Genomic DNA, 12067 nt, shown 5'->3' with positions numbered 1-12067 from the left:
TGTGTCGTACTGCAGCTCAGCTCTCTCAGTGGAACAGCGTTGAGTTTTTCCAGCAGTTTGACTCCGACCAGGTTTGGATCGTCACACAGTTTGATCAGCTGGACGAGAGAATCCCTTCCCTCCGCCGGCCTGAACACCTGCCTGTCTGCTGCACACACACACACACACACACACACACACACACACACACACACACACACACACCATCAGTTGGCTTTGAGGAGCACACCCTACCTTGTTCCAATACCATGAAAATCCAAAATCTCGCAGAAACAGGAACTCTCGCGGTGTTTCACCACAACCAAAACAAACATGGAGGAGGAACAACATGCTGCTGGATTTTCCTCCTTCATTGGCGATCGGCTCTCATTGGCTGTTGGCCGTCTCTGTTCAGAGCCGATCGGTTGACCAGCTCACACTACAAATGATGAAGACTTGTCTAGAAGACAAAAGACCTCTGAATTTAAGACGTCAAATGTGTAATTTAACTGTATCCGAGACCTTTTACCCAGGAAAGATCAATAGATTTTGGGGTCTAACGGCCCATCAGCCGGCCGGAGGAACGATTCCTTCACCGGCCGACGCTCCGCTGCTCACGTCACTCGTGTCCGATTCTGCGTCCGAGCCAAAAAATCACGGAGGTTCAATTCTCGATGGCTGACCCACGCGTTCTCCCTCACTGAAATAAAGTTGAATTGATTGTTTTCTGGTGTTTCCGTTCAAAAGTCAACGCGCTCTGTGGAGCAGGAGGACGGGACGCTGGTGGTGAAGCTCTAACAGAGAAAGCCAACAAGTCGTCAGCTGAGAAGGTGAAGACAGTTATGAAAATGAACGAAATGAATGAAAATGAAAATGTAACAACACTGGCTTGTGCTGAAAGTTAGTCAAGGAAAAGACATTTTGAGAGCTGAGATATGGGTTAGGGATGTCTGCACACATCTGAAGACATCTGAAGACATCTGAAGACATCTGAAGACCTGCAGACATCTGAAGACCTGCAGACATCTGAAGACATCTGAAGACCTGCAGACATCTGAAGACATCTGAAGACCTGCAGACATCTGAAGACATCTGAAGACCTGCAGACATCTGAAGACCTGCAGACATCTGAAGACCTGCAGACATCTGAAGACATCTGAAGACCTGCAGACATCTGAAGACCTGCAGACATCTGAAGACACCTGCAGACGTCCTGACTCACCAGGCGGAGGCTCCTGGCTGGAGGCCAGCAGAGCCTGCACCACGGCGGAGGAGAGCAGCTGGGCCACGGCGTCCGCAGGCAGAGCCTGAGCTCGGATGAAGGCCTGGGCCTTCCTGAAGCGCTCCGGCTGCTCCGACTGCAGCAGCTTCTCCAGGACCGAGCCGGGCTCCTCCCTGCACATCTGACTGAAGGACACCTGCAGCTCCTGACAGGACAGGGGGAGGCTGACTGTCAGACATGGCAACATGGACAGTTACAGTTTTATTCCTGACATGTTTGTATTATTATCTCTAACTTTACTGTGCTGGATCTTGTTATGCTGCTTCAATGTATTACGCACTGCAGTTTACCCCCAGGGATGGAAGGATGGATCAGTGGAGATATCTGTCCATCCATCGACCAAACTGAAACAAAACTACATGAAGTTGACCTCCTCTCTCATCTCAGCTGTATTCATTACAGCAGGACAGGTAGTTGAGTGTAAAGCAAACTAATGGATTTTAAATTAGTCCAGGACTTTTCCTCATAGAACCAGGAGCTGAACAGGAGCTGATCTTCCTCTCTGTCCAGGTCGACAAGATCTGGACACATTTTTCCAGTGGAGACAGAAGCGAGTCGCCTCTTACTCAAACTCAACATGTCAGGCTGGGAGTTTACCACCAGCCAGCAGCCAGATACTGTGTCTGCTGAGTTTGTGTATTCTACAGGTTACCAACCATCATCTGGAGTCCTATCTATCTAAACTGGTTGGGATGGATCAACTGGTATCTCAGTACCTTGGACAGCTGGTAGAGGCTGAGGACTTGCTTGCAGTAGTTGTTGCCGTGGCGACACTGATCCACCAACACCTGGAGCTGCAGAACCACCTGATCCTCCGGGAGGGGAAGCATCACGAAGGACGACAAGCTGCTGAACGAGGCAGCTGGAGATAGAGATGGAGAGAGAGAGAGAGAGAGAGAGAGAGAGAGAGAGAGAGAGAGAGAGAGAGAGAGAGAGAAAAAGATAAGAAGGAGAACGAGAGCTATTCTAATGGCAGTGGAGGATTTGGATGAAAGTTCCATTCTAATCCCTCTAGATCTTACTGCGACCTTTGACCACAACATCTGAATTGATCACCTGGACTCCTGGTTTGGCATTAAGGACAGTTCCCTACACTGGTTCAGCTTATGTTTTTTCTCATTGAACCTTCTCTGCTCAAACTGGAAGCTCATCATCATCCTGGCAGAAGTGACCTGTGGTGTTCCTCAAGGTTTGATCTGAGGCCCCGTCCTTTTCTTCATTTACATGTTTTTGTCCTCTTATCTTGTTCCTGTCTTTGTATTTGTTGAGTTTGTGAAATATTTTTTAAACTTTGTTTTAGAAATACAAATAACACTATTTTTATTATCATTATTGTTGTTGTCAAACAGAGATGGAGGTGCGAGCAGCCACATGTCCCTGCTACATTCAGATGAGACGTCTCCAGTGTTAAAACAGAAACTCTCACAGTTCAGCTCTCCAGGTAATCATCTCTCAGTGTGATCAACACAAATTAACACAAATGATGTTTTCATGGGAAATGAGATTTTAACGACTTAACAGTTGGCAGAATATCACACCATGCGTGGCTCCAGACTCTATTTATAATAATGTGGCTGATAGTTTGACTTTGCTAAGTGTTGTGTGAATAAAACGCTGCTTCAGGGTCGGCAGGCTGTTTGGACCTGAACATCTGAGGGTCAGACTGAAGGTGAGAGGGAAGCTTACAGCTAGCCATGCTCCTGGTGGGCGGGGCTTCTGAGGTCACTTCCTGTGGTTCAGGGTTCAGTTCCCCGGAGGCCAGGCCGCGGCAGCGCAGCACGAGCCACAGGTCCGGGTGATGGAGGGAGAAGTAGCGGCAGACCCGGCTCGCTTCGTGGATGCTGCCTTCGTCCAGCAGCTGGCCAATCAGAGCAGCCAGAGCGCTCTTCTCCTCCGGAGCCAACGAGTCGCTCCCCTCCGACTCGCTCCCCGCCGACTCGCTCCTCCCCGACTCGCTCCCCGCCGACTCGCTCCTCCCCGACTCGCTCCTCCCCGACTCGCTCCTCTCCTCCTCGGTGGGACCCGGCAGTCCCTCCAGACTGAGGCTCTTCTCCTCGTTAAGAGCAGATATGTTAGAGAAGGAGAACTCCTTTACGAGCGTTTCGTACGAGTTGGTTTCGGGCGAGACGGCGGGCGGCGGCAGGTTGAAGACGCTCTCCGTCTCCATGGCGACCACAAGGACGTGCCGACGGACCCGGCCGGTCCACAGCTTCTTCTCCAGGCTCTCCAGCCGGGCCAGGGGAGCCGGGCGGAGCAGGGAGAGCCAGTGTCCGGCCAGCTGCAGCAGGAGGCAGCGCTCCTGGACGCCCAGCAGCTCCGAGCCGCTCTGGGCTTCGGCCTGAGACACGAAGAACCGGGAGGCCGAGTCCGGATCCGTGCCGTCGGCCTTCAGCTGGTCGTGACACTTCCTCCAGAAACCGACTCGCGTCTCCAGCCTCCCCCACTGCCGCTTGGCCTTCTGGGAGTTCACCTCCTGGACTAACTGGAAGGAGGGAAGAAAAAACGCTCAATGCAAAACACAATCACTCCTGTTTCAATCAGTAACCATGGAAACCAGATCTACCTAACAATCCAAGGTCTAGGAGTCATGAAAGGAACTGATCTATGATCTATATATCTATGATCTAATATGTATATCATGTAGATATGAAATCTATTATATTTTGAATAGCCAATAGGCACTGCTTGCTTTTAATCTGTAAAATGTAAAAATCTATGTAATGTACATCAATGTAAAATATAAATGTAAAACCCAGTTGTAAAATGTCAATGTAAATCTAACAGTGAGCCCAGCTGTAGCGTCTCTGTCCTGTCGGACCTGTCTGAGCAGCAGGCGGTGTCCCGGCAGGCCGGCCAGCTGGGCGACCCTCCTCGCCCGGCCGTAGCGCCCGGCGGCCTGCAGCCGCTCCACCGCCGCCTGCAGCTCCTCCTGCTGGACGGAGGAGGAAACGCTCTGCAGCAGCCTGGGAGACACGCTGACCTCTGACCCCTGCAGCAACTCACTCAGCTGACTCAGCTTCCTGAAGTCTGGACCTGTACACACACACACACACACACACACACACACACACACACATCCAAGCTTAGAAAAAGATGTTTCAGTGTGAAGCGTCTGAAGCCTCCAGACAGATCAGAGATCAGTTTACTGACTAAATGAGACTTTTCACAGCCTGGATCCTCTATACTGCGTCTGCATCATATAACTCATTCTGATTGGTTTGAGCAGTTTTCCTAATGCAAGACATGAAATCTCTCTGAGGGAGAAAGGCCAGGTTTGTCCTTGGAATATGAAACTGCCAGGTGTTAGGGTTAGGGTTAGGGTTATGAGTTGGGCAGTAGAGGGTTAAGGTTAAGGTTAGGGTGAAGGTTAGGGTTAAGGTTATGAGTTGGGCAGTAGAGGGTTAAGGGTTAGGGTTAGGGTTATGAGTTGGGCAGTAGAGGGTTAGGGTTAGGGTTAAGGTTAAGGTTAAGGTTAAGGTTAGGGTTAGGGTTATGAGTTGGGCAGTAGAGGGTTAGGGTTAGGGTTAAGGTTAAGGTTAAGGTTAAGGTTAAGGTTAGGGTTAGGGTTAGGGTTAGGGTTATGAGTTGGGCAGTAGAGGAGCCACTTCAGCACAAACAGTAGGTGGAAATTTGCTTCACTTCCCATTGATCTTGATTGAAAACCAAGCAAAGCACGAATAAAAACAATCGCTTATGGTTGCAAATCGATTTTGCACTTTTGAGTTCAAATCTGGTGAACTTTGACCTGCGAATTACAGAGCGGACCAATAGAAACACTTGTTTGGTCGTGTTGACCTCAGAGGAAAGAAATCCAACATGGAGGAATTATATAATAAAGACGGTACATCTCTGGTTAACGTTAGCTTGCTAACCAAACAGCATAGAATCAAAGTCGACTGATATCTAATTACTTAACCAGCTACTGAAGAATGAAGACGGACTGATGCAGGTTCACAAAGTGTCATTTACTGTAGAAACCAGAGCAGTTACTCTATGATCTGCTCTGTCACCGCCGCCTGACACCAAGCATGATGTCACATCCTGACACAGAGCATGATGTCACATCCTGACACAGAGCATGATGTCACATCCTGTCCCGTCAGGATGAGCGAGGAGGATCCACTGGGTGAGTTCAGCTGCGACGCTCCTGAATCTGAATCTGACTCTGACTTCTGTTAGCCTGGTGTCCAGCCTGGTGTCCAGCCTGGCGTCCAGCCTGGCGTCCAGCCTGGCGTCCAGCCTGGTGTCCAGCCTGGTGTCCAGCCTGGTGTCCAGCCCATATGGATCACCATGCAAATTCTAAGAGTGTTGAAAACTGTGATTCATAAGGACACCAGGCTAGACTTCTGTTTGTGTTGATGATGGATCTGAAGCTGCTTCCTGCTGAGTCGTCAGTGTGTCTGGATGAGTCAGCTGACTGAGATGGATGACTCAGCTGACTGAGATGATGAGTCAGCTGACTGAGATGATGAGTCAGCTGACTGTGATGATGAGTCAGCTGACTGAGATGATGAGTCAGCTGACTGAGATGGATGAGTCAGCTGACTGAGATGATGAGTCAGCTGACTGAGATGATGAGTCAGCTGACTGAGATGTAAAAGCAGAAGTAAAGTTTCTTCTCACCGTTGGATTTGAGCATCTTGTCGACGTCGGCGAGCAGCAGGAGGAGGCGATGGAGGTCGAACCGGGAGGAGCAGCTCCGCAGCATGCTGAGGAGGAGCACCGACGCCTGGCTCTCCATCCACTGCAGGGGGAGGAGGAGGAGGGCCGGGCCCCCCGCCGCCGGGCCCCCGCTACGCAGCTGGAGGAGGAGGAGGAGGAGGGAGGAGGGAGGAGGGAGGAGGGGGAAGAGGAGGAGGAGGGAGGAGGGAGGAGGGAGGAGGGAGGAGGGAGGAGGGAGGAGGGGGAAGAGGAGGAGGGGGAAGAGGAGGAGGAGGGAGGGGGAAGAGGAGGGAGGAGGGAGGAGGAGACAGATTAAAGAGGAAGATCAGCTCCCTCCACACTCTGAACAGTTACAGTAATACTGTGTGATGTCCAGTATCTATCTGTCAGGCTGCTGTGACCTCTGACCTCTGACCTCTGACCTTGTAATGTTGCTGATCTCAGAACTGAATCTGATTCTACTGCTGATCTCATTAGAAATGTCTTTGGATCAGAGAATCACAGAAATGAGTAGAATGTTACTTTACTACAGTGCAGCATTCAGAGATAAACCCAAAGCATCATGGGTAAAGACAGAGAGACTGGGTGTAAAACTGTCCCCCAGCTGGGCGGGGCCATGTTTCACCAAGCTCCTCCCCCTTCTCTCCTCCAATCTGATCACTCATTCAAGATGGTGGGCGGAGCTTACGGTGATGAGCGTCTTCTGGAAGTCCAGCAGCTTGACTTTGGCTTCAGAGAAACTCCTGTAGTCACAACACAACTCAAACATCCTCAACACCAAGACCAGAGGACAGTCCTGAGAGGGGGGGGGGGAGAGGGAGAGAGAGAGAGAGGGAGAGAGAGTTGTAATTAGCAGTTCTGTTTTTTTAATGCCCCATTTGCTCTATTGTTATTTATATTTTATTTTTCTTTGCTGTATCCTGTTACTGTTCGATCAGATTTCCCCACAGGATCAATAAAGGTTTGTTTCATTTATTAATTAAGGGCGTTTTCACACCTATAGCTCGTTTGCTCTGGTCTGAATCAGTTGATGAGTTTGTAAACTTTCCTCTTGGTTCGGTTTCTTTTCACACGGAGAAAAAACCAAAAAGCATCACTACAAACCACCTGAGAACCTTCAGTCCGCTTATTGGTCAGATGTGTCTGGGGCGGGAGCAAGAAAGTAAATACAGGAAGAAGGTCCTGAGTTCTGGACTAGAGCACATTGCTCTGCAACATGGAGCAACGGCAGAGTTGGCATTTGCTCAGGTAAACCTGCTCTACCTGCTGTACCTGCTGTACCTGCTGTACCTGCTCTACCTGCTGTACCTGCTCTACCTGCTCTACCTGCTCTACCTGCTGTACCTGCTGTACCTGCTGTACCTGCTCTACCTGCTGTACCTGCTCTACCTGCTCTACCTGCTCTACCTGCTCTACCTGCTGTACCTGCTGTACCTGCTCTACCTGCTGTACCTGCTGTACCTGCTGTACCTGCTGTACCTGCTCTACCTGCTCTACCTGCTCTACCTGCTGTACCTGCTCTACCTGCTCTACCTGCTCTACCTGCTGTACCTGCTGTACCTGCTCTACCTGCTCTACCTGCTGTACCTGCTCTACCTGCTGTACCTGGTGTACCTGCTCTACCTGCTCTACCTGCTCTACCTGCTCTACCTGGTGTACCTGCTCTACCTGCTGTACCTGGTGTACCTGCTCTACCTGCTGTACCTGCTCTACCTGCTGTACCTGCTGTACCTGCTCTACCTGCTGTACCTGCTCTACCTGCTCTACCTGCTGTACCTGCTGTACCTGCTCTACCTGCTGTACCTGCTCTACCTGCTGTACCTGGTGTACCTGCTCTACCTGCTGTACCTGCTCTACCTGCTCTACCTGGTGTACCTGCTCTACCTGCTCTACCTGCTGTACCTGCTCTACCTGCTCTACCTGCTCTACCTGGTGTACCTGGTGTACCTGCTGTACCTGCTATACCTGCTGTACCTGCTCTACCTGCTCTACCTGCTGTACCTGGTGTACCTGCTCTACCTGCTCTACCTGCTCTACCTGGTGTACCTGCTCTACCTGCTCTACCTGGTGTACCTGCTCTACCTGCTCTACCTGCTCTACCTGGTGTACCTGCTCTACCTGGTGTACCTGCTCTACCTGCTCTACCTGCTCTACCTGGTGTACCTGCTCTACCTGGTGTACCTGCTCTACCTGCTCTACCTGCTCTACCTGGTGTACCTGGTGTACCTGCTCTACCTGCTCTACCTGCTCTACCTGCTCTACCTGGTGTACCTGCTCTACCTGCTCTACCTGGTGTACCTGCTCTACCTGCTCTACCTGCTCTACCTGGTGTACCTGCTCTACCTGCTCTACCTGGTGTACCTGCTCTACCTGCTCTACCTGCTGTACCTGCTCTACCTGGTGTACCTGCTCTACCTGCTCTACCTGCTGTACCTGCTGTAATTGAGTTCACCTGGTAGTCGGGTCGGATCGAGGTCGGATCAGGTTCCCACCACAAACGAACCGCTCCAGAGTTCGTTCGGGACCGGACCGAGACCGCCTCCTCTAAAGGGTCTCGGTTGTTTTGGTCCGCACCCGAGTGAGATGACTGTGTTCACACCTGACCGAACGAATCACACCAAGGGGGAAAACCAACCAGAGTCCGATATAACCGGACTAAAAGCGCAGGTGTGAAAACCCTTATTCTCGTCTCTTCTCATCATCTCTCTCATGTTTTTACCCGCAGGAAGAGCCGGAAGCCTCGGAGGAGGGGCCTAACGTGGCCCCGCCCCAGCAGCGTCTTCCAGATGATTGACAGGTCATGCAGGGTCCATTCATGGTGCTGGGGGGCGTCGGCCAGGTGGGCGGCGGCTTCCGCGGCCGTGACATCATCGACGGAGGTCAACACCCACACACACAGACACTGCAGCAGCTCCGCCTCCTGTCAATCAAAAAGGTTCAATACATCTCTACTTATTTCTCAACACGAACATGTACATATATACTGTGTACACACACACACACACACACACACACACACACACACACACACACACACCTATATACAGTATATACTGTACAGGTACATTTTTCCACTGGATGATGAGCCGTAGTTCCAGCCTGCTTTAGCTGAGTGTGATCTTTGTCTTCTATAAAGACCTGGACTAGATGACCTGGACTAGATGACCTGGACTAGATGACCTGGACTAGATGCTGACTCACCTGGACTAGATGCTGACTCACCTGGACTAAATGCTGACTCACTGTTTGTTCTGACAGTTTTCTGCTCATTTAATATTCCTGCTGGAAGGTCAAACATCTGCATCTGCTGAGCAGCCTGGAGCTTTTTTTACCCTTTACTTTACTTTAGACTTTTCACTGCAGCTGCTCTGGAAGACTTTCTTCTACAGTTCAGACAGAGTTTGTTAGCAGAAGACCTGATGAGGAGAGTCGTGTCTCTTTACAACATGAGGTCTGAGGTCTGAGGTCTGGATCAGGTTTTGCATTTGGATTGTTCGACTACATTGTAGCTTAATCTTTAGTTGAGGATGTAACATTAGCACAGCAGGCTTTGTTAACTATATGTTAGTCAAGTTGTAGAAGTGAGTTATTAATACTCATTTGATTTGACTTTTCATTGTTATATTGACAACTAAACTAAACTAACCCTAGACTAGACTAGACTAGACTAAACCTAGACTAGACTAAACCAAACTAAACCTAGACTAGACTTAACTAAACTAACCCTAGACTAGACTAGACTAAACCTAGACTAGACTAAACCAAACTAAACCTAGACTAGACTTAACTAAACTAACCCTAGACTAGACTAGACTAAACTAACCCTAGACTAGACTAAACCAAACTAAACCTAGACTAGACTTAATTAAACTAACCCTAGACTAGACTAAACTAACCCTAGACTAGACTAAACTTAACTGAACTAAACTAACCCTAGACTTGACTAGACTAAACTAAACTAACCCTAGACTAGGCTTAACTAAACCTAGACTAGACTAAACTTAACTGAACTAAACTAACCCTAGACTAGACTAAACGAAACCTAGACTAGACTTAAGTGAACTAAACTAAACCTAGACTAGACTAGACTAAACCTAGACTAGACTTAAGTGAACTAAACTAACCCTAGACTAGACTAAACTAACCGTAGACTAAACTGAACTAAACTAACCCTAGACTAGACTAAACTGAACTAAACTAACCCTATACTAGACTAGACTAGACTAAACTAACCCTAGACTAAACTAAACTAACACTAGACTAGACTTGACTAAACTAACCTAGACTAAACTACACTAAACTAACCCTAGACTAAACCTTGTCTCAGTGTGTACCTGGTGACAGGCAGCCAGGACATTAAACTAAACTAAACTAAACACAGACTAAACCCAGACTAAGCCTAGTCTCAGTGTGTACCTGGTGGCAGGCATCCAGGACACTAAACTAAACTAAACTAAACTAAACTAAACCCAGACTAAGCCCAGAATAAGTCTAGTCTCAGTGTGTACCTGGTGGCAGGCAGCCAGGACACTAAACAAAACTAGACTAAGCCCAAACTAAACCCAGACTAAGCCCAGACTAAGCCCAGACTAAGCCTTGTCTCAGTGTGTACCTGGTGGCAGGCAGCCAGGACACTAAACGAAACTAGACTAAGCCCAGACTAAACCCAGACTAAGCCCAGACTAAACCCAGACTAAGCCTAGTCTCAGTGTGTACCTGGTGGCAGCCAGCCAGGACACTAAACTAAACTAGACTAAGCCCAGACCAAACCCAGACTAAGCCTGGTCCAGTGTGTACCTGGTGGCAGGCAGCCAGCACAGCCAGTGTGGGGCAGTGCTGCAGCAGCGCCTCCTGCAGCAGGAAGCCGCTCGGCTGCGCCTCCTCCTGGCTCCGCAGCAGGACCTGGAACAGCTCCCCGGGACGCTCCTCCCCCCCCGCCTGGCTCCGCCCACCGCCGCTCTGCAGGTCCTGGAACGCCAGGCTCAGGTGGGCCTGGAGGGCGGGGCCAAACCCACCTGCCAGTGACCTCACCTGGGGAAGACGGGGAGGAGAAACAAATATGGTCAGAAAGCCACCTCAAGTCACCTTGTCTCTGATTGGCCGGTTATCCACCAAGAAGAAAAACACAACTAACTCCTGGATGAGAAGAACATCAGCAGCTGATTTAACAGTTACAGAGCTTCAGGTTGGATTTCTCCTTCATGTACTGAAGTTCCTCAGGTGTTGTGGGCGTGTCTGTACCTGTGGGGGCGGGAAGCCGTGCAGCTGGACGAACAACAGGAAGTGGATGAACTGTCCGTCAGCAGCGCAGTGGGCGGGGCAAACCGGGCTGAGCGGCAGGCTGTGCAGCTGACAGAACTGAACCGGCAACGCCCACTCCTGGACCGCCTCATAGGACGACCTGACACACACACACACACACACACACACACACACACACACACACACACAGTGTAAATGTCTCTCTATGTGACCTGTCACTCTATGTGAAGTGTCACTGTTGGGGGCGGGGCTTACCTGCTGATGCCCCTCTGCTCCAGGCTGGCCGTCACCGCCGCCTCCAGGCAGCCAATCAGCTCCTCCGCTGCTCCAGGCTCCGCCTCCGCCAGCCTCACACCTTTAGACACTGAGAGGAGTGACAGAGAGGATGGATGAGTGTGTGTGTGTGTGTGTGTGTGTACCCAGTGCAGCAGTGTATGTTTGTGTGTGTGTGTGTGTGTACCCAGAGCCTGTGTGTGTGTGTTGCAGAGTGTGTTCATGGCTCTGATCTGGACTCTCAGCTTCAGGCTGTCGGCTCCCAGCAGCTCAGAGAAACAGACGGCCGCCGCCGCTACAGACGGCTCGTTAAAGCACTGCAGGGCCAGTCTGTAGGCCTGTCTGTAGGCCTGCTGCAGCCTGCTCACACACACACACACACACACACACACACACACACACACACACACACACACACACACACAAAAGGACAGACTGACCGTTAGAGCGTCCTGTCACAGTGTGATTAAAGGTCCTGTAACAAAAATCTTTACAACATGAATTCACCTCATAGCAGTTAAAGGTAAATGAAGGTTTTGTCTCTACAGGAATAAAAGTAGAAATTGATGCTTTTCTGTAAATAAAATGGATTTTTGTGTCTATTGGTGT

General features: G+C 50.1%; 1 protein-coding gene across 1 annotated transcript in view; it reads right to left on the bottom strand.

Annotated features, from left to right (window-relative positions):
* Positions 1 to 12067, bottom strand: part of spg11 (SPG11 vesicle trafficking associated, spatacsin) — a 43285-nt gene that overhangs the window by 5387 nt on the left and 25831 nt on the right. The window contains exons 24-35 of the mRNA XM_071540197.1: positions 11441 to 11818; positions 11165 to 11324; positions 10721 to 10954; positions 8643 to 8843; positions 6612 to 6719; positions 5885 to 6062; positions 4080 to 4294; positions 3259 to 3743; positions 2948 to 3171; positions 1978 to 2123; positions 1202 to 1406; positions 11 to 145 (exon numbers count right to left, since the gene is read on the bottom strand). Coding sequence (XP_071396298.1) covers positions 11 to 145; positions 1202 to 1406; positions 1978 to 2123; positions 2948 to 3171; positions 3259 to 3743; positions 4080 to 4294; positions 5885 to 6062; positions 6612 to 6719; positions 8643 to 8843; positions 10721 to 10954; positions 11165 to 11324; positions 11441 to 11818 — 2669 coding nt within the window. The remainder of the gene's footprint in view (positions 1 to 10; positions 146 to 1201; positions 1407 to 1977; positions 2124 to 2947; positions 3172 to 3258; positions 3744 to 4079; positions 4295 to 5884; positions 6063 to 6611; positions 6720 to 8642; positions 8844 to 10720; positions 10955 to 11164; positions 11325 to 11440; positions 11819 to 12067) is intronic.

The sequence above is a fragment of the Centroberyx affinis genome, unplaced genomic scaffold (assembly GCF_046629955.1).
Source record: "Centroberyx affinis isolate AG114_WGS23_722 - 3 ecotype Tasmania unplaced genomic scaffold, CSIRO-AGI_Caff_v1 ptg003577l_1, whole genome shotgun sequence".
NCBI classification, from domain to species: domain Eukaryota; kingdom Metazoa; phylum Chordata; class Actinopteri; order Beryciformes; family Berycidae; genus Centroberyx; species Centroberyx affinis.
This window is presented reverse-complemented; position numbering and strand designations above follow the sequence as displayed.